Raw genomic sequence first — 23,300 nt, 5'->3', positions numbered from 1 at the left:
CCTGTTCTTCTATTGCCTGCATGCGCTCGGGTCCGAGCTTCCGGCGTCTCTGTTGGACGGGTCTGGATCCCGGGTATACTGATAGCTTATGGCACATCAGGTCGGGACTTATGCCTGGCATGTCGGAGGCCTTCCAGGCGAAGAGGTCGGAATTCTCCCTTAAGAGGGTTATGAGTTCCTCCTTTAGGCCTGCTTCGAGGTTTGCTCCAATGTTTGTTACTTTTTCAGGTGTGTTCCCGATTTGGATCCTTTCGGTTTCTCCCTCTGGTTGTGGCCGAAGGTCTTCTCGGGTTTGAACTCGCCCGAGTTCTATTGTGTTGACTTCTTTCCCTTTTAGGCTTAGACTTTCGTTGTAGCATCGCCGTGCTAATTTTTGGTCGCCTTTTAGGGTGGCGATTCCCTTTGCGGTAGGGAACTTCATACAGAGGTGTGGGGTTGAGACCACAGCTGTCAGTCTGTTTAGGGTTGGTCGCCCAATGAGGGCATTGTATGCTGAGGCAACGTCGACTATAATGTAGTCGATGCTTAACGTTTTAGATTGCTCGCCTCTTCCGAAGGTAGTGTGTAGCGAGATGTATCCTAAGGGATGGATCGGGGTGTCCCCTAGCCCAAATAGGTCGGTGGGATAGGCTTTTAGCTCTTTTTCCTCAAGTCCGAGCTTGTCGAAGGCCGCTTTGAACAGGATATCTGCTGAGCTTCCCTGGTCAATCAGGGTTCGATGTAAGTTGGCGTTTGCTAGAATAACGGTGATCACCATTGGATCGTCGTGCCCGGGTGTTATCCCTTGAGCATCCTCTCGGGTAAATGAGATAGTGGGTAACTCGGGCAGGGGACTGTCTTCTCGGACATGATAGATTTCTTTGAGGTGTCTTTTTCGCGAGGATCTGGATGCTCCTCCGCCTGCGAAACCTCCATTTATCATGTGAACGTGTCTTTCAGGGGTTCGCGGGACTTGTTCGGCCCGACCTTCATTGTCTCCTCGTCTTCTCTTCCTGGTCTCTTCTCCTTTCTCTGCTATGTATCTGTCGAGCTTTCCTTCTCTGGCTAGCTTTTCTATAACATTCTTTAGGTCGTGGCAGTCGTTAGTAGAATGACCGTAGAGCTTGTGATATTCGCAGTATTCGGACCGATCTCTCCCCGCTCTTTTGTGTTTTAGAGGTCGGGGTGGTGGGATCTTTTCGGTGTGGCATACTTCTCTGTAGATGTCTACCAGGGAGACTCGGAGGGGGGTATAGTTGTGGTACTTCCGTGGCTTGTCCGAGTTGGGTTCTTCTTTCTTCTTCTGTTCTCGATCTCGATCTCGGAGTGGGTAGGTTGATTCCTTCCTAGAAGAGTCTCTTAGCTGGGAGGTTTCCTCCATATTGATATATTTTTCTGCCCGCTCCTGCACCTCGTATAGGGAGGTCGGGTATCGTTTGGAGAGGGATTGGCTAAACGGTCCTTCCTTTAGGCCGTTTGCCAATCCCATGATAGCTGCTTCAGTGGGCAAGTGTTGTATGTCCAGGCAGGCTTTGTTGAATCGCTCCATGTATTCTCGGAGAGTTTCTTGGTTACCTTGTTTGATCCCGAGTAGACTGGGGGCATGTTTTGCCTTGTCCTTTTGAATGGAGAACCTTGTTAGGAATTTCTTAGTTAGGTCTTCGAAGCTGGTGATTGATCTCGGTGGCAGGTTGTCGAACCACCTCATGGCTGACTTGGTGAGAGTGGTGGGGAAGGCTTTGCACCGAATCGCGTCGGAGGCGTCGACTAGGTACATTCTGCTTCTGAAGTTGCTGAGGTGGTGACTTGGATCGGTGGTGCCGTCGTAGAGATCCATATCGGGTGGTTTGAAGTTTCGCGGTACCTTCTCCTTCATGATCTCTTTCGTGAAGGGATCATGATTGCCTTCGGGGGTGGTGTCGCGTTCTGTTCGATCTTTCAGGTTGGCCTCTATTTTCCGTAGTTTTTCTTCTAATTCTCTGCGCTTGCGAGCCTCCCTTCTCAGATCTTGTTCGGTTTCTTTTTGCTTCTTTATGTCCTCTTCGAGTTGTTTCAGTCGGTTTTGTTGTGCCCGGACTGCTTCTAGAATTTCCGAGCTCTTTTCTCTTTCGGGATTTTGTGGATCTTTGTTTGGGAGTGATGTACTTGGGCGATTCTGTTTGTTTCCTCCTGGAGTGCGTGGTGATAGAGGGCTGTCCGGTCGTTCTCGGTGTCAATTTCCTCCTCTTGTTCCGAAGCAGCGTGGTCATTGTTGAGAGGATCGTCCGCCATGGTAAAGGGATGACTTCCAGGTCCCCGGCAACGGCGCCAATGTTCCGAGGGTTACCTGAAACGTGGAGCTCGGTCGTCTTGGTGAGACCCGAGGTGAGGGTTCCGTGACCCGAGCTTGATGCGCTGAGCGGCGGGTGGTTGTACCTGCAATGACACTCCGATGCTTAAGTTAGCATGGGTCCAAGCAGATATGTGTAGAATGTAGAATGTATGTTATACCTGGGTGCTCCAGTGTATTTATAGTAGTTGGCCGTGATCTTCCCTGGATAAGATATTCTTATCTTATCTTATCTTTGGGAGTCTTATCTCTATCTTTTGTGGAACCGCCTTTCCTAGGCCTTTTTCGGCCTTTAGGTTTTGGGCTTCGTTCCTTTTGATGGGCCTTCTTCTTTATTTGTCCGAGGTCCGACCTCAGGCGTGGGCCTTTGGGACGAGGTCGGACCTTCTGCGAACTTCCCGAGTTTGGAGAGCTCGGTCAGGGTATGAACACATATGAACAAACAGTTCACAAGTGATGGTCAGTTCGCGAATGGAAGAGGATAGTCCGACAGAGAAGGCAGAATGTACAATTCAAGAAACTATGAATACGACAGGCTATAGTGTCAGCTGTGTAATAAATTCGGCCACACTGTAAGGACTTGCGGGTACAGATACAGTGAGGATCAATATGAAGAAGAAGGTTATGGTGGAGAAGGTTACCACAATGTGAGCTACTGTCAGAACACTCAACCACATGCAAATCTATGCAATCTGATAGCAACACCAGCAACAGTCCAGGACTCCAATTGGTATACTAACTCAGGAGCTATATATCACATGACACATGATGAGAAGAATCTGATATAGAAGGAAGAATACTGTGAAAATGAGCAAGTAGTAGTTGGCAATAGAACAGGTTTGCATATCTCTTTTGTTGGAAACTCTTATTTCAAGATTGACTTGAGCTCTAAGCTACCGCACATGAGAAACTTGTTGTGTGTGCCTGAAATTACAAAGAACCTAATGAGTGTGCATAAATTGTGCTGTGATAATCAAATTTTCTTTTAATTTCATGATGATAGGTGCTATGTAAAGAGTAAAGACACTGAGAAGATTGTGCTTGAAGGCACTGTGGAAAACGGCCTTTATAGATTTCCTAGTATTAACAAGCTGCAAGCACCAACTAGTTATACTGCTGCATATGCTACTGTAGTAAGTAATAGCAATAAAAGTGATTCCCTTGTTTGGCATGCTAGGCTAGGACACCCTAACCATGACGTATTGTCAAAAATACTAAAAGTCTATAAGCTTTCACCTATACCAGTCAAAATAAATTGCTCAGCCTATTGTATTGGGAAGTCTCATCAGCTCCCATTTCCTTCTTCACAAACTGAGTTCACACACCCCTTAGACCTTGTATACTCAGACATTTGGGGCTCTGCCCCAGTGCCAGATAACAATGGAAACTGGTATTATATTAATTTTGTTGATGTCTTTTCAAAATACACTTTGCTTTATCTAATTAAGTCCAGAGCTCAATTAAAAACAGTCTTTGAAATTTTTCAACAAAAAGTTGAATTGTAGTTGAACACTAAGCTTAAAATATTGCAAAGTGATAATGCAGCCGAGTATAGAAGTCTGTCAAAGATTCTGCAGGATAAAGGAGTTCAGCATAGGTTTGCTTGCCCTCATATTCATAAACAAAAGGGTTCTGCTAAAAGAAAACACAGGCATGTGGTAGAAATGGGACTCACCTTATTGGCAGGAGCTTCAATGCCTACAAGGTTCTGGGGAGAAGCCTTCTGCATAGCAGCAAAACTAATCAACATCCTTCCAACACTAGTTCTAAATGGTGTATCTCCAGTTGAGAAACTGCTTGGCAAGCAACCCTCGTATGACCAACTCAGAGTGTTTGGATGCCTCTGCTTCCCATATCAGAGACCATACAACAAGCAGAAACTAGACTTTAGGTCCTCTCCTTGCACATTCTTTGGGTATAGAACTGATAAAAAAGGCTATAAATGCCTTACTCAACAGGGAAAGGTCATCATCACACCAAATGTGGTGTTCTTTGAAGATCAATTCCCATTTAAGCAAGCTAGTCAAAGTCTCAAGACAACAACAGCCTCAGCTCCTCAACACTCAATTTCAACAATTTCAAGACTCTCAGCACCTACTCAAGCTCTTCCTGCTGACCACCAACCCCAATCCACCTTGTCCTAACAAAATACCTCAAACAATAACTCTCAGTCCATCCTACCTCATAATAATTCTTTGAACACTTCAACAAAAGTGCCTTTACATCAGTCAAAACAACCAACAACAACCTTTAACAACTATCAACCCTGCCTCCCTACAGTCACACCCTTCTAGCAGCCTGCAAGAAATCAAAGCACCAGTAGCAACTTCTTCAGTCCCAACTCCTATTCCCATCAATGACATTGAAATTGTTCTCCCTTTAACTAACCCTAAACCTAGAAACACTACACTCACCCAAAACACTCATCCGATGATGACAAGAGGCAAAGTAGGAATTGTCAAGCCAAGGCTGTTCTTAGCAAATGTAGAGCCAAGGAATGTTAAACAAGCACTCAAATTCCCTGAGTGGAAGGAAGCAATGGATCTGGAGTATGAGGCCCTACTCAGGAACAATACTTGAAAGCTGGTGAAGCTCCCACCTAATAGAGAGGCAATTGGAAGTAAATGGGTGTTTAGGATTAAGTATAATGCAGATGGTTCACTTCAGAAGCACAAAGCCAGGTTGGTTGCTCAAGGCTTTGCTCAAAAATCAGGTTTTGACTTCAAAGAAATCTATAGTCTAGTTGTTAAGTCCACCTCTATTAGACTGCTGCTATCAGTTGCACTATCAAGATCCTGGACAATAAGGCAGTTAGATGTAAATAATGCCTTCTTGCATGGTGATTAGTTGAGGAAGTATATATAAGGCAGCCCCAAGGATATGAGTAAAGAGATCCCTCATTCGTATGCAAATTTAATAAGGCTTTGTATGACTTGAAACAAGCATCCAGGGAGTGGTACTATAAGCTTGCACATGGGTTAAAGGAACTTGGATTTGCAGCTACAAAATCTGACATAGCAATGTTCACTCGTGATACAAATCACTTAAAAACATATGTCCTAGTATATGTAGATGATATCATTGTAACAGGTGAATGTGATAACTCTATTAGTTAAGTGATCAAACAGTTGAATAGCAAGTTTACTCTAAAAGACCTAGGTGATCTGCACTACTTTCTTGAAATTCAAGCCACAAAAACTAAGAGTGGAGACTTAGTGTTTACTCAGCAAAAATACATTGAAGAAGTAATAAAGAAGGCTGGTATGGTGGGATGCACAGCCTGTTACACTCTTCTTCCCTCTACAACAAAAATCTCTGCTCTTGGAGGGTCAAACTTTCATGATCCAAGTCTGTATCGCTCTGTCATTGGGAGCTTGCAATATCTAACCATTACCATGCCTAAAATCAGCTTATGTGTCAATAAACTTGCTCAGTTTGTTCAATTTCCTCTGGATTCACACTGGAAAATGGTGAAACGTGTGCTGAAGTACAACATTTCATAACCTGCACCTCAAGAAGGACTCTGCAATGAACACTGCTATGAAAATCACTGCTTACAATGATTCTGACTGGACTGGTGACCCTGATGATAGAAAGTCAATCACTGGTTATTGTGTGTTTCTTGGCTCAATTTGGTGTCCTAGGCTTTGAAGAAACAAATAGCTGTAGCCAGGTCCAGTACGGAGGCCAAGTACAGGAGTATGGCAGAGACAGTAGCAGAGTTAGTATGGATAAGAAACCTAATGGCTGAATTAAAGCTAGCTATCTCTGAAGCACCAATGGTGTATTGTGACAACTTGAGTGTTGTAATGTTGGCAGCAAATTCAATCCTCCATTCCAAGTTAAAACATTTCGAAATAAACCTCCATTTCGTTAGAGATCATGTCAACAACAAGGAAGTTCAAGTGAGTCATATCTCAAACTCAATGCAAGTGGCTGATATCTTCACAAAAGCAATACCCTCTGAGACTTTTCTACACTTTCGAACCAGGATGAACATTTGTGATTAACAAGCAGTTGCAAGTGCTGAAGAAAGGAAAAACTAGCGATGATGTTAGGAGTTATAAAGCAGCAAGTTAACTCAGCCTCTCAATTCTGTTTCAGCAGCTCTCCCTCTCTGCAGTTAATTCTGTTAATTCTATTTTTTGTTAAAATTAGTTACTGTAGGTCCTAATTGACTCAACAACAACTTCTAATCACTTCTATAATTTGTTACAGTTAGTTAGTTTAGTGTATGAGTCAAGTTAGTGTTAGTTAACTAGCTATGTACATATAAATTGTAATTTCTTACATGTTGAAATTCAGTTGCTTAGTTAAATGTAATGTAAATTCACACTTTCTCAGTTTCTCTATCTACTCTTCTCTCTTTCTGAACTTCTTCTCTAAGACCTAGTACCTTTTATATATAATTGTCATTAATTACGTGCATATTTTTATTTAATTTTTTTTATAAAGTCAAAAACTGACATAATTAATTTTCCTATGAACATATATAACACATGGATATATGATTGTCATTAATTACACGATGTATTGATCTAATGTTCTTTCACATATACTTTAGTTGTTAGATTATTTAAATTGGAATCTACTACTTCGACTATGCTAGATCGCCAGAAAGCATTATTGATATAATATTGTGGTTTCCGTATTTTGAAAAGACAAAGTTAAAAAAATATAAAATTCCAAAAGCAAAAATAGGTGAATTAAAAATATATATTCTTACTTTTCGCTAATGAAAAAAGTTAATATATTAGTCTGGATAAAGTATTGCTTTTAATTTTAATGTTTAAATTAAAAATTTAATTATTCTATTAGTTTTTATAATTTTATCAAAATTTTAATTAAACTAATGATCTACCGTAATAAAAATATTATTAAAATTAATAGAATATTCTATTAATTTAACATTTTTATCACAATAAAAATTTAACTATAAATCTAATACAGTATAAGAAGTTTATTGAATATATATATATATATATATATATATATATATATATATATATATATATATATATATAAAGATTTAATTAAAAATTTAATAAAATTATAGAGATGGATATAATAATTAAATTTAAATTAAATTCTAATTTAATATCTAAGGTATGAAATGTCTTTTTTTTGTCTAACACTTTATTGTGTTATTTTTGTTTCTTTTTATTTAAAATTAAAATTTTTTTTATTTAAAATTCATCTTTTTCTATTATTATAATTTTTATTGTATATATTATTCTATCAATTTTATTACCAAATTACTACAATCATCAGAACGACTGCCACAATTATTATGTGATTATTACTAATTTACTACTACTTAAAATTAAAGAAATTGATGACGAAAGAAAAGAGGATATATTTAGAAGAAAAAAATGAACTAAAAAATAAAATAAAATAAATAGAAAAAAAAGTCATTTCAAAGAAGGTTAAACAAAATTATTACTTAATCCTAAACATTAGTTTATCTTTATGAAGTACGAACACATTTTAAACACACATTTATCAATATTTGTCCGATACATATATTTGTTGTGTTTAATTGTATCTTATTAAAAATTAAAAAAAAAATTTTAAATACGTCTGAATACACACTTAAATACCATTACGTGTCAGCATATTCAACCTTATTTTTAATATGTATTCTTGAAATAAATTTAGAAATAGTATATATTATTATTATTTATTAAAATAAAAAATATTTTAAATATTTAATATAATTAAAATTAAAAATTAAAAATAATTAAAAATTTAATTTATATTTTAATATTAATAAAATATTAAAATATTATTATAATTTGTCTAAAAAATATTTTATATTATATATATATATGTTCCCGTGTCTTATAAAATTTTAAAATTTATGTATCACTATGTTACATATTGTGTCGTGTCTAGTATATCAGTCTCCCCGTATATCATAGGTTTACACTATTAATATATTTCTTTCTTAATATACTTGACTCTTGGCTTTCTATATTGGCTAGATAATTGACTAAACCTTCATAATATAATAATTTGCTTGCGAGAGAAGGTATAGATGTTATGATGGATTCCTGACATTATTATAAGAAGGTATTGATGAATCACTACATTCCATTCAAGCCAGAGAGTTACAACATGATTAACCCAAAGCTCTACCTTCCCTTTATTCTTCTTTTTATTTTTCATTTATTCTCTCTTGTCTTGACACGAAAAATATCTGAGGGTAAGTATGATCGTTTCTTTTCATTTCAATTTTGCACTCAAACAAAATAGTCGTACTATATATTGAATAATTTTTTTCCATCAATTTTATGTAAAAAATAATTACCCTTAAATTAAAAGTAATTGTATCTTAAACTTTAGTTTTAGAGAATTCCGTATTAATACTATATCTTGTTATATCCTTTATATACTTAAAAAAAATAATGTAATATATTTATTTAAAATATAAATATTTTTTCAATTATATATATATTTATTTATTAATATATGCATCATTAAAAAATCTTCATTATTTCTCAGAATTATGAATAATATATATAGATATAATACCAATTAATTTGGTCCATGAGGTTTTCACTAAGTAATCAAATTGATTTTTGAATTTTAAATTGATTAAATTAATACTATTATGACTAGCCATTAAACTAGTTGATACGATACTAAAAATGATGCATTAAAAATGAAGAAAATAAAATATATTTTTAAAAATATTGGATGAATGTCAATTATTTTTTTTAATCAAGTTTCGACTAAGTCTCTAAAATATTATTTTAAAAGAAATAAAAACAAAAAAACTTTTGGAAAAAACAAAAATTTCTTACAACCAACATAAAAATGTTTGAGAAAATTATTTTATAAAAACATAAATATTTTATATAAATAATAGTGGTATGAATAAGAGAAGAAGAAGAAATATGTTGAGAAGGAAGAAAATGAGAAGAAAGAAAAAAATTGTAATAACGGTGAAGAAGGAAAAAAAAAAACATGTTAGGAGACAAAATAAAAGGAGGAGAAAAGAGAGGAAAAAAGAAAGAAGAAGGTGGGAGGAAGAAAAAGAGAAAATAAGAGACAGAAGAAAAAGAAAGAACACTAATTTTATGTTTTGGACTTTTTGAGATATTTGATTTTGAATTTAATTTAATAAAAAATGACTTATCACCCAACAGTACTCTTATATTTTTAGTCTTTTATATAATATAAAGACCAAGAAAAACACATTACATTAAAATTGCCTTTACTTAATATATAAATCCTAGAGTTAAATTTATGGTAATCAATAATAGAGAAAATAAATTACATTTCTAATTGATAATTGAAATTATTTTAACTTTGCATCTTACCTAAATATATTCATTCATTTTTTTTAAGCAACAATTGTCTGCCATTTTTTTTAGTAATATTAAGAAGATAAAAAATAATTTAAATTTATTTTATTTAATATTTATTAATTTTAATAATAATTAATAAATATTAAATAAGATATTAAATTTTTTTAAATAATTTTGTTATCAAATATTTTTTTTTGGAATTTTTTTTTATTTTTAAACTTTCTAATTTCGTTAATTTTTCATCTTATCCTACTCATTTAGTTAGCTATTATCTCATTTATCACCAAAGCGGATTCATAATATATCCAATGGGATTAGAACCAATTCCTGTGCCGCCTCCGGGTTCACCTCCGCCACCCCCTCCACCTCCAGATTGGCCGCCTCGTCGGCCGCGTCCTCGCCCACCTCCTCGTCCTAATTTGCTACCTTATCATACTGATTTGTTGGGTTACCATTCTAATGCCTTTCAAGGGATTAAGAAAAACCCTATGTATACGTCTCACCTAGTTGGTTACTATCCTTATTATGATTATCAACCTTATATTCCTTTTCTGGTGCCTTCAACAACAAGCAATCACTATACTCATACATCTACCCCTCCTGCCTTAATAAGCATGCAAGATACTATTGGTAAGAAATTCTAATATTTAAAACTTCTTTTCTTTCTGCCATAGTCTTTTAATATTACAAGTATAACTTCATCTTAAAATGTTATTTATAGGTAAAATATATACGAATTTAATTTTGATGTATTGAAAATTTATATAAAAAAAAAATACGATAATCTAATTAGATTCATATGTTTAGATAAATTTTTTGAATAATAAATTTAAAAAATAATTATTTTTATTGATATAAAAATATACAATTAATTATTTATGTAAATGTAGGGGTAGAATACTTTGACAAGGATGTGAGAAACAATTTCAAGCATCCAACATTGTTGAAGGATTTGGAAAGAGGACAAAGACATGACCCTGCATATGTAGGTATGGTGAATTTCCAAATAATCTTGATTGCTTCTTAAAATAATTAATGATCATTCCAAGGACATTCCATGGATTATTCCTTCTTTATTACTCCTTTAGTTAGAGATGATCCCAGTTACTACTATCAAGGAGGAATAATGGTGTATCCAATGAAAATTGAACCAATTCCAACAGTTCCATATCCAAATCCAGAACATCCTTCTCCGATTCCAACTATACCAATTTTGCCTCCGCCTCTGCCTCGCCGTCCCCGTCCCCGTCATCGTCAACCTCCTAGGCTACGAAAAGTTAAAAGAAACCATGAATATCAACCTTCACTACAAGAAAAATACCCATTCAGCCACACTTTTTTTAAGCTACATTTGAAAAGCGTAGCCTATTCATAGAATAGGCTACGCTTTTTTCAGTGTTGTCTTTTTTTTAGAGAAAAGGAAACACAATTCTGGCATCATTTAAAAAGTGTAGCCTTAGGTATTATAAAAATCACTTATAAAACGTAGCTGAATGTTAATACCTATGGATTCACTTTTTGTGTCAAAGAGAATGCTTTTTGAGCGTAGCCTGTTTATTAAGTTTTGGGAATGCTTCAAAAGTGATGCCTAATGCCCTAATAAGCGCTTTTCCCTTTTTTTTTTCCCGATCCAAAGCAAACTCAAAACACTTGGTGAAACTTTTGTTCCCTCCAAAGCTCATTATCCTCTTTCTGAAACTCACAGCACTTGGTGAATCACAGTGCCTTTATCCCCTTTCTGGAACTAGACGAATCACATCGTCTTTGTTCCCTCTAAAGCTCATCACTCATCATCGCGAAGAACCCTCTCTGAAATTTTTGTTATCAAATGCCTTTATCCCCCTTTCTGAAACCCTCTCAACATCGCGAAGAACCACACGCAGCACTCACTATCGCCACTGACCGTCGCTCCTCTTCGCCCTCCTGCACTGAGCTGCGCCACTCTCAGCATCGTCATCTTTGCGCTTCTCATCGTCTTCCCCTTTCAGTTCGATCGTCATCTCTGTAACCATCACCTTCGCCATTCTCAGTTTCTCACCGTTGCTGGTGACCGTCGCCACCCAGTAACCACTCAACGCCAATCACCGTCGCTGTTGCTGCACTAATCATCGCTCTTCTTCGCCATTCTTCTCATCATCGTCTTCTCTGTGCTGCTTACATCGTTGAGTATGTATGTATTGATTTGTATTTGGTTCTACAATTTCAGAGTTTTAGGGTTCCAATTTTTGGGGTTTTAATTTGGGGGTTTTAATCTGTGAAATATGGGTTTGTAAATTGTGATTTGATAATATGCATGCTGTTCTTGATAAAGATGCATGGATTAATAGATTATTTTTCTGCCTGTTTTGTACTTATAAATAACTAACTCATTCGGGGGAAATTATTTCTGATATTCTGTTATTTATTAAGAATTAGAATGCTCATGATAAGACACAAGTAAAAACTGGAAGAAGTTAGGGAAAAGAGTATTGGCTTTTACAACAATGATGAAAATCTTGGTTCATTGAAATATTAATTCAATTGGACACAAGGGAAAACTTAAGAAAAATTTTTAGTGTGGTGAAAGACAAGGAAAATCACCATTCTCCTATGTGAATAGAATTGCAGCATTTGCAGGAAAACTGTTGATTAGTGAAAATAAATTCAGTTATTAATGAATTCTAACCTATGACTAGAATCATATTCAAATGCTGCTGCACATATAGACTATAGTGAAATTCTAACTAAAAGCATGTATCGAAGCTCAAAAATTATATTCATTCATATGATTGCTGATTGCAGATCCTTCTTCACGGGGCATCTACCTGAGGGAGGCTAGTGCTTTCCAACAATCTACTGAGGTGAGAGCATAATCAGCTTGTTGTCCATTGATGATCAAAGCATATCTTTAGGTCAGATATTTGAAAACTGTGATGTGAAAATGGATTAAAGATCGGAATGTGGGAAAACTAATAAATGATGAGTGATGACTGTGCATTTTCTAATTCTAATAAACTCTTGGATGAAATAACAAAAAATTGTTGAATTCATGAACAATATTAGTGTACCTTCTGAGGTGATAAAAGGACAAGAGTAGTGTTTCCTTAGATTTAGTTTGTTAACAGAAATTGTTGATGAGGCATGTAATGAAACTTGATAACAGTCTCACAATTGTTCTTTTGCTGGTGTAATTGCTGATAAGTGCAATGTTGTTTGCCATTCTAAGTTAATTGTAAATTTTAGTTTGTGCTCAAATGGCAATTTATTTTATGACTTGTATTTACAGTGGACAGTGGAAGTTGATCCAAAATTTCATGAGGATGCCAACAAAATTGGAGAATTGGCTGTGTTTGAGGAGCACATTGAATTACATTCTACAGATAGCTCAGTTGTGAAAGCCCCTGATTATCTACTGCTCACTAAGAATGGTCGTACCTTCAAGTTAGTCAATGTTCCTTCACCGTTATGTTTTCAGTTTTAGGGTACATGGCCATTTATTTAAAATGCAAGTGTTTTCAGTCAGGTGTGCTTTAGTCAATTAAGTTTATTTCTATGCTTCTTTCTGCTGGTGACTTAATGGTTTTCAAATTTTAAGATTATGTATAATGCATTGAGATCATGTTGTGTAGGCTATTTTCCAGTTGTCTTTTATTTTCTCTAATAAAGAAAGTGTTATTGGACACCTTACTTTGTCTTGAAATTGTTTTATCATATGGCATTTGTCGTTCTGGTCGAGTTTCTGTTCTCCAGTTGTCTTAAAAGCAATAATTGTGTTAAAATTTTTTGCTTCATTACTCCATTACGTGTTTCATTATATTTGAATGTTTAGATTGTCTTTTCTTATTATTCTGCTACTTTTGCATTTGTCTTTACTTAAGCATGTTTAGGTGTACCAATTAACAAAAGAAAAATAGAAATTTTGTTGATAGTTTAGACTTAGAGTATTTTGATTGTTTACTTGTTCAATTGCTTTTGTGTTTTTGTTCATTTATATATGTTTTGTAGGACTCATGATGACCTTTTTGTGCTTTCCTATTCTCTCTTAAGAGTAATTTTATTTTATCATAACTTTTTAGTAATTCATTATGCTTATAAGATATTTTTGAAATGTAAAGTTTACACAAACTGAGACTAACTTTTTCCTGAAGCACTGAGATATCCTCATATATGAGTTGGTTCTGCAAGTTATATATTACATATAAGTAAAATCAGAATCATCATCACTATATATATGGCCAAAAACACCCAAGGTTTGCATGGTTTTACTACCCTTCATGATCTAACTTATTTGAGGGCAGAATCAAGCTGCTGTTCTAAATTCTGAAGCTCTTTTAGACTTAAGCATTGCAGATCTTGTCCCATAAAATTCCTAAAAAAGAAAAATTAAAAAGCATATAATATAGGAACACAAACCCTTGCTTTTACTTAATTATTTTCTTTGATACCTTTGATTTCTCTCTAAGACTTCCACCCTTGCTTTGAGCCTTGCATATTCTGGAGTCCAATTTTCCTGACAGCGTGGATAGATATGAATAATTGAATAATCGTAGCGAATTAATAATAAGTAATTAGATAAAAAAAGTTAAACAATTCATTAGAAGAGTTAAATCCAAGCAATAATACTTCAGTTGTATTCATTATTGTCCTATTGTTAGAATCTTTGATAGAAATCAAGGGATTGCTGAGTGAAATTACTTGTTGTGTTTTCTTTGGTGTTTGCTTTGTACTGTGCTACATTTTCCTTATCTTGTTCCTCTCTTCACAGCAACATTTGGATTGACTCTGAGTATGCACCATATGGAACCTCGAGTGTATATTGGGTGCATAAAATCCGGCCCTGTGCTTGCTCAGAAGTAAGAAAAGCTTCGCTTTTACTTTTTAGATAAATTAAATTCGAATCCATTTTCTAGTGTAACTGTTTTACCACAGGGGAGTGAAATATCATAAACATGAATACTGGAAGTTTGGTGAGGTAGGAAACAAGTACTTTTATTCTGTGAATTTACTTTTGGAATTTCCACTATTGGATCATTGTTTTTGTTTTTGAATGTTGGATGATCTATTTTGTTATGGTAAGAAATATGCATGCTGAGATAGAGATAGGAAGCTTGCGCGATTTGTTAATAATGTTGATGGTTTGATTTATGAGCTTATTGATTGTGTGCTCCTTTTAGTGATTTTGCACTTGAGCTGTTTGATGAAATGCGCAATAGGCTTATACATGTAAAATCTTGATATAACAAAAATTCCATTTAATTTTTATAATTACGAATGTCATTATAAATATTCTTCTAACTACTTTTCTATATAATTATGCAAGGTATCAATGAAGATTATGCAATGAAGATTAAGCTGATTATAATTGTGGTTTATTGGCTAAGATAGAGTACTGTTTAGAATCTTTATATGTATGGTGACTAATGACTTTTATTAGAAAATACTTATGTACGTAGGATATGCTTTTTTGTAGAGTATTACTAGTAAATTCTAAGTGATATTATGGTTATTTTGATATGGCTATGCTTACTTTAGTGTGAAATGTATGAATTTTTACAATTAACTTCATTCTAGTACTTTTGGATCATTATTATAAATATATTTTGGTTAGAGATAATTTTTATTATTTAAAGAAATTATTTAGTATAATTATGTATTTATTTTTATTTTATAATATTCAACTCATTTAAATAAAAATGCAGAATTATTATATATGTAATTATATTATTAACTATTATGTTGTATTAATAATTATTAGAAAATTATATATATATATATATATATATAGAGAAAGAAAAAAAAGAGACCTAAGGCTACACTTATATATAGTAGCTATAGTATATATTAAAAAAAAAAACGAGGGACCTAAGGCTACACTTATAAAAAGTAGCCATGGTATACAATGTGGCTACGCTTTAAAAGTGATGCAGTAGCGTTGAAAAGCGTAGCCTATTCTGGCAAAAATGGAAGCTGAAAAGCGTAGCCTTTGGTCCTGGACAGCATCACTTGAAAAGCGTACCCTATTCCCAAACGCCAAAAGCGTAGCCCTTGGTGCAGAAAAGCGTAGCCTTTGAGAATAGGCAACGGCCGAATAGGAATCACTCCAAAAAGCGTAGCCATAGCCCAAAAAGCGTAGCCGTAGCCTAAGGCATCATTTTTTTTCACTTTTGGCTACACTTTTCAAGTGTACCTGAATGGGTATTTTTCTTGTAGTGCTTCTATTTCTTCTTTGATGCCTTCAACTAAAAGAAATCACTATACTCATTCAGCTACGTACCCATCAAGCCTTAAGCATGGTAGATTTTATTGGTGAGACATTCTAATATATTTATTAATTAAAACTTAATTTCTATCTTTTCTTTTTCTCCCCTAGCTTCATTATTATATAAAATTTGAAAGTATAATTTCATACTAAAAAGGCTTAATTACTCTTATAATCCTTATAATTTTATTCAATTTGTAAATAAATTTGTATACCTTTTTTCTTTTTAATTAGATTCTTATACTGTTTTTAATTTTGTAATTATGTTCTTTTTATGTTAAAAATATTAACAATAACAGGATATTTCTCTCAAAAAATATATAGTCAAAGATTTAATTAGATTCATAATTATGAATACCTTCAATTTGCAGAAAAATATTTAATTAACTCTAACATTTTTTACACTAGAAAGAACCTAATTATAAACATAAACCAGTGTAAGAATTCAATTAAAAAAAATTAAAAAAAATTAATTACAAATTTGATAAAATTATAACGACCATCCGAATAATTAAACATACTAAAAACAAACGTTTTTCTTTTTTTTTTATAATTGAGGAGGAAGCTCAATACTCATATACTCTAAAAACTAAGGAAATGAATTTTTAAAATATATATATATATATATACAATTTTGTTAGAGCGAGATGTAACAAATATTAACTAATTAATAGCCAATCAACAACAAAATATCCTCACATTCAATAAATCAAAAATTGCACATCTAAATTTTAAACCTACATAAATATAATGATGAAAATTTATTATGTGCAGTTAATTTATGCTGTGAAATTAATAGTTAAAAACAGCTAAATAATTTAATTAATTTGACTAAATTTTTATCTAACGACTCTGAGTTATTAACTTCATGTAAAATTCACTACACCTGAGTTTCTATCAAATAATTAGAATGTAAAAATCTTACCATCTTAACTAATCTTACATTTGTGATTATTACACACATTTAACTATAAAAGAGTGCACTAATATATACGTAGATATAAAGACTATCTTGGCTATTTATTTTCCTATTAGTTCACTAATTTTATTTCTTTATCGTTCTCTATCATGTCCTACATTTAGTTATTTGCACTAAAGTGCATGATAAGTGAACTTTTTATTAAAATCATAATCTTATTCTAATTAGCAATATTTCTTGTCAAAACAAACAAAATTTGTTATTATTATATCCTCAATATATATATATATATATATATATATATATATATATATATATACATTATGGGTTTGGGTTCTCTATCTAACTAACACAATAATAAAATCTTAACAGATAAATATGAGAATGATGGACATGAAGTGAGGCATTCAGAAGTTGAGTGGGAAACTTTCATGTATTTGCATCCAAAACATCTACCATGACACATAGCTAGAGTTAGAAAAAAAAAAAAAAAAAAGAGGCTACGCACACATTACTAATGTGACTATATGTGAGTCTATGCATGGAAATATAGATATTAGCTATGATGGATTGTTATATAACTTATTTATACATGTCCTAAATAATAAAGTATGCACCACTGTTCTTCTTTAATAGTTTTTCCATGTTTTATATATATTGTTATGATTAGTTTCTGCTAATTTGTTTTTCCAGTTTAGCTACAAAAATTGTAATTTTATATAATTCTTCGACAAGTGCATTAGGTCGTAGAAATAATATAAAATAAAATTGTTCTAAGTACCACGGTCAATTAATTTGGGAATATTTTGAACTTATAATGTAGGATGAAATTGACTAATTACATATTGGAAATTAAACCAAAAGTGAATAAAAGCAAATTATAAACACAAGAAGTTAATTGAGAAATTCAATAGGAAGAATACTAAGGCATTTGATTTCGCCAAATTATTGAATTTTAGTTACTATATATTTACCCAACTATTTAATAGTAACTTTTGGGTACGATTATAATAATATATTTACCAGAACATTTAATCTTTAATTAATAGAAGTTCTGATAATATATCAGAATATTATTTCTATCAAAAGTTTGAGCAAAGAACTTATGAATGAACAGAGCAACAATGTAAAGACAGTGAACCAAGATGTTACAGCAAGCATAGCATTATTTTATAGGAGTCACTTAGATAAAGATATTAAAAATATATTTTTTTAAGATGTTTTTAATAATAAAAAATTTAACACATATAACTGATTAAATTATAATATTTTTATTAAAATTAGATCAAAAAAATCAATTTAATCAAAAATTAATAAATTAAGTTTTAAATTGGTCTAAATTAATATTTTTTTTAAAAAAATAATTATAATATCCCTATTATAAAAAAATAACTAAAATATTTCTATTATATATATATATATATATATATATATATATATATATTTTTTAAAATTTTAAATTTTAACCCTATGACGGTAAAGAAAAAAGGATTAAAATTTAAAATTCTGAAAATTAATATTTATAATAGGAGTGTTTTAGTCATTTTTTATAATAGGAGTGATGAGTTTGAAAAACTCTAATTTAATTTGATGATGAACAAACATTATTAAAAATAATTAATTACAAAATTATTAATTTGATTTTAATTCATACTTGCTTAATTAATAATTTTGTGTGTGCAGATTTGTTATTGGGCCGAAAAGAAAAGAAAAATCCTAAGCCCAATATTTCAGCCTTGTGCAAGAAAATATTTGGCTGAATTATTTTTTACACCAATTGGACCAGATTTAAATGTGCAAGCCCAAATCTATTGTTGGTATATGACCAACTTGCTTGGTCCGAAATAAAAAGGAGTTGGGGCACAATATTGCTTTATCCATTTAACAAATAAAACCCATTCCTTTAATTATGCTACACACTTCCAAAGAATTCCACTCATACCATGTGATGGAATTTAAATCTCTTTAAAGTGAAGTTAATAAATGCATGGAAACTATGAGAGAAAATATGATTGATTAGATGACTAGTCTTAATGAAGGCACGCTACTCAACAAAAAGGGAAGCAAAAAGCAACTCACTTTTCATTATTTTATTCAAACTAAATTAATTGCTTCTCTTTCTACTCTAACTACTCTCTCATTTTTCTTCTTCTTCGGTTATATCACAGTAGAAACTATGGAAGCTAAGTCTAGCTATCAAAAGGAAGAAGAAGTAATCTACAATACCATCAAAATGATGGCACGAAAAAAGAAAACATAAAGTATGCTGTGGTTGAGATTCTTATCACTTGTAGTAAGATTTTGTGATGAGATCTTGGCTTCTTCATACCAAAAATGGTTGAAGAAGATTCGGCCAGTAAGGTGAATATCCTTGGAGGGATGGCTTGTCTCTGATTCTGCTCAACTACCATAGGAAGTAGCTAGGGTGGCTACGTGATGGAAGAGGCAGAGATTAGAGCAGATGAAGCTATCATCATCATGAAACATCAAGGGCCAGAAATTCATCTTGGAGAGCAAGCCAAGGATGGAGCGCTCGGATTGATGAAGATTGATGACCAAGAAAGGACTAGAGGTAATTGCATGTTGGGTTTTGCATGAGTTATCTCTTCTCTCTCTCTCTGGCCGAACTAGTTCTGTTTTTGAAGGAAGAAGAAGTTGGCTTGATTTTTGATTTCAACTGTGGAGGCTTTTCCCTTCTATAAAAAGGGAGAACAGCCACGGCTTGAAGCAAGGAGAAAGTATGAGAGTGCAAGGCACAGAATTCTCAGAGCTACCTGAGCTAACAGATTTCTCTTCTCCTTCAATGTATTCTATTTTGTAATTTTTTTGTTTAATTTTGTCATGTCTTGAGTCTCATGGAAAAGTCAAACAGTGAGGTTTGTATGAAAAAGTCATAGAGCAGAAAAAGGCAGAGAATGCAAAATTAAAAGAAAAAGTCATAGATATCCTTAGAGTTCCTTTGTTCATCTATGCTGTGTTTTCATGATTCTGTGGGAATCTCTTTGTAAGTTGGGTTAGCACTTTACAGTCTGTAATCAGGAAGATTATAGTGAAATTCCATCATTGTTGTGATGGAGACTGGATGTAGGCTGCACTGCACTTAGCAGCTGAATCAGGATATATCTGGGTGTAATATTCTTTCTCTTCTACTCCATTTCTGTTTCTACTGCACAGGAGATAAAACCGAAAAATATCTCGTGCCAAGTGACGAGACAAAAATAAAAGTCTCGTGGCTAGGAACAAGACAAAAATAAAAAAGTCTCCAGAAGTTGTTTCTAAGACCAATAAGGGTTACTAAGCAGAAAAAAGGGGCTAAGATTCAACTCCTCTTCTCTTAGCCACTGAAAACCATCAAGGAATATTGTAATTATTTTCTATAAAAAAATATTAATTTAGACTAGTTCAAGATTTGATTCACTATTTTTTCGGTCAAATTAATTTATCTGGCCTAATTTTGACAAAAATAACACGCTTTAATCGATTATATGTTTAAATTTTAATTATTCAAAAATATCTTTAAAAAAAAAGACGTTTTAGACGTCTTTATGTGAGTGAGTCCCTACTTTATATTGCACTCTTATGTACTAAAATTGAATAAATTTCTAACTAATTATGTTGCTTGACACTTAAGGCATACCACCAACTAACCAATTTAGATTCTATTAACCATTTTCATTAGCTTGTTCTCTATGTCATTATTACCTTCGCTATTATCCTTCTTACTTAGTAAACAAATTTGCCATATAAACAAAATCTATATAATTTTTGTTGATTAACTTGTTGTCTAATAAAGTGTAAGTCAAACTCAAACTGTTTGATTTTATTACATAAAATTAGATTAACTGCTAAAAAAAATATAGCATTGATATTACCACAAATCACAATAGAGGATAGTCTTAAATTAGAGAGACAAAAATTTTGAACTCAATCATGATATTTGTATCCAAATTCACTTCGAATAGTTACTTACTAAGTCTTCTATACTCAATCTTCAACGCTTGAACGGAAACATAATATTCATATGTTAATCTTCGATATTATCACTGTCATAGTCTCAGTCTGAACCTTAAAAAGCAAAAAGCCCCAAATATTTGATGATTCTTTTCACACAATTTTAGTGAGAACTCAAGGGTATGTGTGCATGTATTAATTGATTTTGTTTACAGGGGAAGAAATCATAGATTTAGTTAATACTATATTAGAATATTTGATTATTTTTTACTCATTTTATTATTATTATTATTATTATTATTATTATTATTATTATTTACATTTTTCATCTATTCACCACTTAGTTGAAGAAAAATAACTACTTTTTATTCTTTCTAGCTAAGAAAAATCCTACTCCTTTATCTTCATTTTTATTAACCATTATTCTCTCGACACTTGCATTCTTCATCTCTTTACTTCCCCGCACAGAGTTCACATTTCATCTTCGTTTTAATCAATTAATAATGGCTTCTATAATCTCATCAACAGTCTTGTATAGACTAAATTCCAAAGGCATCATAGGCATCCATTCATTGTTCCTTGAATACACTTCTAACTAATTATAGTTACTTTACAGTTAAGGGCATACAACCAACTAACCAATTTAGATTCTGTTAATTATTTTTTCTTTGTCTCTTCTATATTATTACTATTATTTTGTTACACATAAATAGTTATATCTTTAGTACAAAATTATATAATTATAATATTATTAAAGCTCTAATTAAAAAGGTTCGGTAGATTTTTAACAAAGAAACACAAAAGACTATAAGAAAAGAAAAAGAAAAACCATTGAAGATAGCCAGAAACAATAAGAGACATAAAACTTTAGAAACATGGGGAATGGTCAAATTCAAGATTGAGAAATGGTAATATGAAATTCAGAAATACCTCAATAGTATCTCATGGTTCAAAAATGCCAGTTAGGGCATTATTATACATGGGATCATGTTACACTAAGATCACCTTTCAATAAAGAATAAAGATTAAAGAGTGTTTATTAATTTTTTATAATGAAAATTGTTTTAAAAATATATCATAAGCAATAAGCAAGGCACGGTACTCTTCTTACAAATTTAACTATAATTTCCACTTTTTACTTAATTCTATCTTTCACAAAAAAACATTTACCTAACAACTATCTATAGGCATCCCCATGACAATAATATGAAAGATGTAGAGTACACGCATACGGCATATCCCAATCTCCATAGCATGCGATCTCCACCTCTTTATCTTTACTATAATGGCCAATAGATATTTGATTGGCTTGTACCATGGATGATTGGTGTTTGCTAGAGAATAAGGGATAATTAAGAAAATATATTGAATGTGAGAAGCTCGTGATTCAAAAAATCCATTATATTATCGATTTTAAACTAAAATATACCATGCATAGTTATTCGAATCGAACTGATAATTAACTCGGTCATACGACTGGATTACTAAATTATTGATTTAATTGATGAATTACTGATTTATCCGATTGATCCAGTTATAATTAAATAAAAATATAAAATTATAAAAATAAAATTAAAATTAAAAATTAAATGCATATTTTTAAAAAATATATTAATAACAATCAAATATCAATTCTTATATATAATTTATGGTGCAAAAAGAGATAATAAATTAGTCACGGGTATAAAATATTTTCTCAATTTAAATGAACGAGTAAAAACAAAAGATGACACAACTAATATCAATATGTTTATATATTATGTGTTGTTACTTATTTGGTATCCATGTTAATACATGCTTAAAAGAATAAAAAAATAAAAATTTATTGATGGTTTATTATATATTTAATTTTTGTCACATAAATTATTAAGAAGTAAGATAGACGGGAGCTCCTACGGTAGTTCAGCACCGCGCAAGCGCACTGTGGACCCACGTGAGTCTGGTGCGGTTTGAAACGTGAACCAATCATTTTTTAATAGATTTGACCACTGTTGACCGGTTCAAATATTGGTATGGTCTACTAATTAAATCGGTCAGATTATTAGTTTATTAATTTTTAGTCGAACCGGCCAATCCGATTCCATTCTGATAACTATGATACCATGTGACTCTTTTATTATAATTAAATTATTTTTTTAAATAAAAATATATCTCTTTTTTTAATCTTTTTTTTTATTTATCCACCTTATTTTTTATATGTTATTGTTAATTATTAATTTTATAACCAAAAATATATATCATATGATATTTTTCATTATAATTAAAATTAAAATTTATTATATATTATTAATTTAAAAATCAAAATATATCATACAACACTCTATTTTATTGTAATTGAAATAAAATATTTGGTGATACTATCTCTGTACAAATGTTCTTATAACTATGTTCAATCAAATTGGCACAAATTTAGCGAAAAAAATACATGCATATATATGTTGTCACTTCTCCTTTTTCACCTTTTTTAGCACAAAAAATTTTGTTAGAAATTACAAATATTATTGACATGGCACAAAAAATTTTACACATAACCAGGGCGGAACTAAATGAAATATTAGAGGGGGCAAAAAA

The 23,300-nt window shown here is 32.3% G+C and overlaps 1 protein-coding gene across 2 annotated transcripts; it reads left to right on the top strand.

The window, feature by feature from the left end:
- The first annotated feature begins 8,371 nt into the window (after positions 1-8,371).
- Positions 8,372-15,153, top strand: LOC130948153 (uncharacterized). 2 transcript variants are annotated; one of them, XM_057876871.1, is made up of 8 exons: positions 8,372-8,513; positions 9,883-10,251; positions 10,512-10,610; positions 12,403-12,461; positions 12,887-13,041; positions 14,366-14,453; positions 14,530-14,572; positions 14,921-15,133. In XM_057876871.1, the coding sequence occupies exons 1-7, from the start codon at positions 8,387-8,389 to the stop codon at positions 14,545-14,547; spliced, it is 915 nt and encodes a 304-aa protein (XP_057732854.1). In that variant the 5' UTR covers positions 8,372-8,386; the 3' UTR covers positions 14,548-14,572; positions 14,921-15,133. The 2 variants fall into 2 exon arrangements, with proteins under 2 accessions (XP_057732854.1, XP_057732853.1); XM_057876870.1 differs by lacking the exon at positions 14,530-14,572 and having other exon boundaries at positions 14,921-15,153.
- Positions 15,154-23,300: the final 8,147 nt, after the last annotated feature.

This window comes from Arachis stenosperma, chromosome 9, assembly GCF_014773155.1.
Source record: "Arachis stenosperma cultivar V10309 chromosome 9, arast.V10309.gnm1.PFL2, whole genome shotgun sequence".
NCBI lineage: Eukaryota > Viridiplantae > Streptophyta > Magnoliopsida > Fabales > Fabaceae > Arachis > Arachis stenosperma.
Note: the sequence above shows the minus strand (reverse complement) of the source record. Positions and strands in the feature narration are given on the sequence as shown.

Coding starts and splice junctions, on each gene's coding strand:
- LOC130948153 (XM_057876870.1), top strand. CDS start 8,387: ATGAATCACTACATTCCATTCAAGCCAGAGAGTTACAACATGATTAAC. Junction 10,252..10,511: donor AAGCATGCAAGATACTATTG/GTAAGAAATTCT, acceptor ATGTAAATGTAG/GGGTAGAATACTTTGACAAG. Junction 10,611..12,402: donor ACATGACCCTGCATATGTAG/GTATGGTGAATT, acceptor TGCTGATTGCAG/ATCCTTCTTCACGGGGCATC.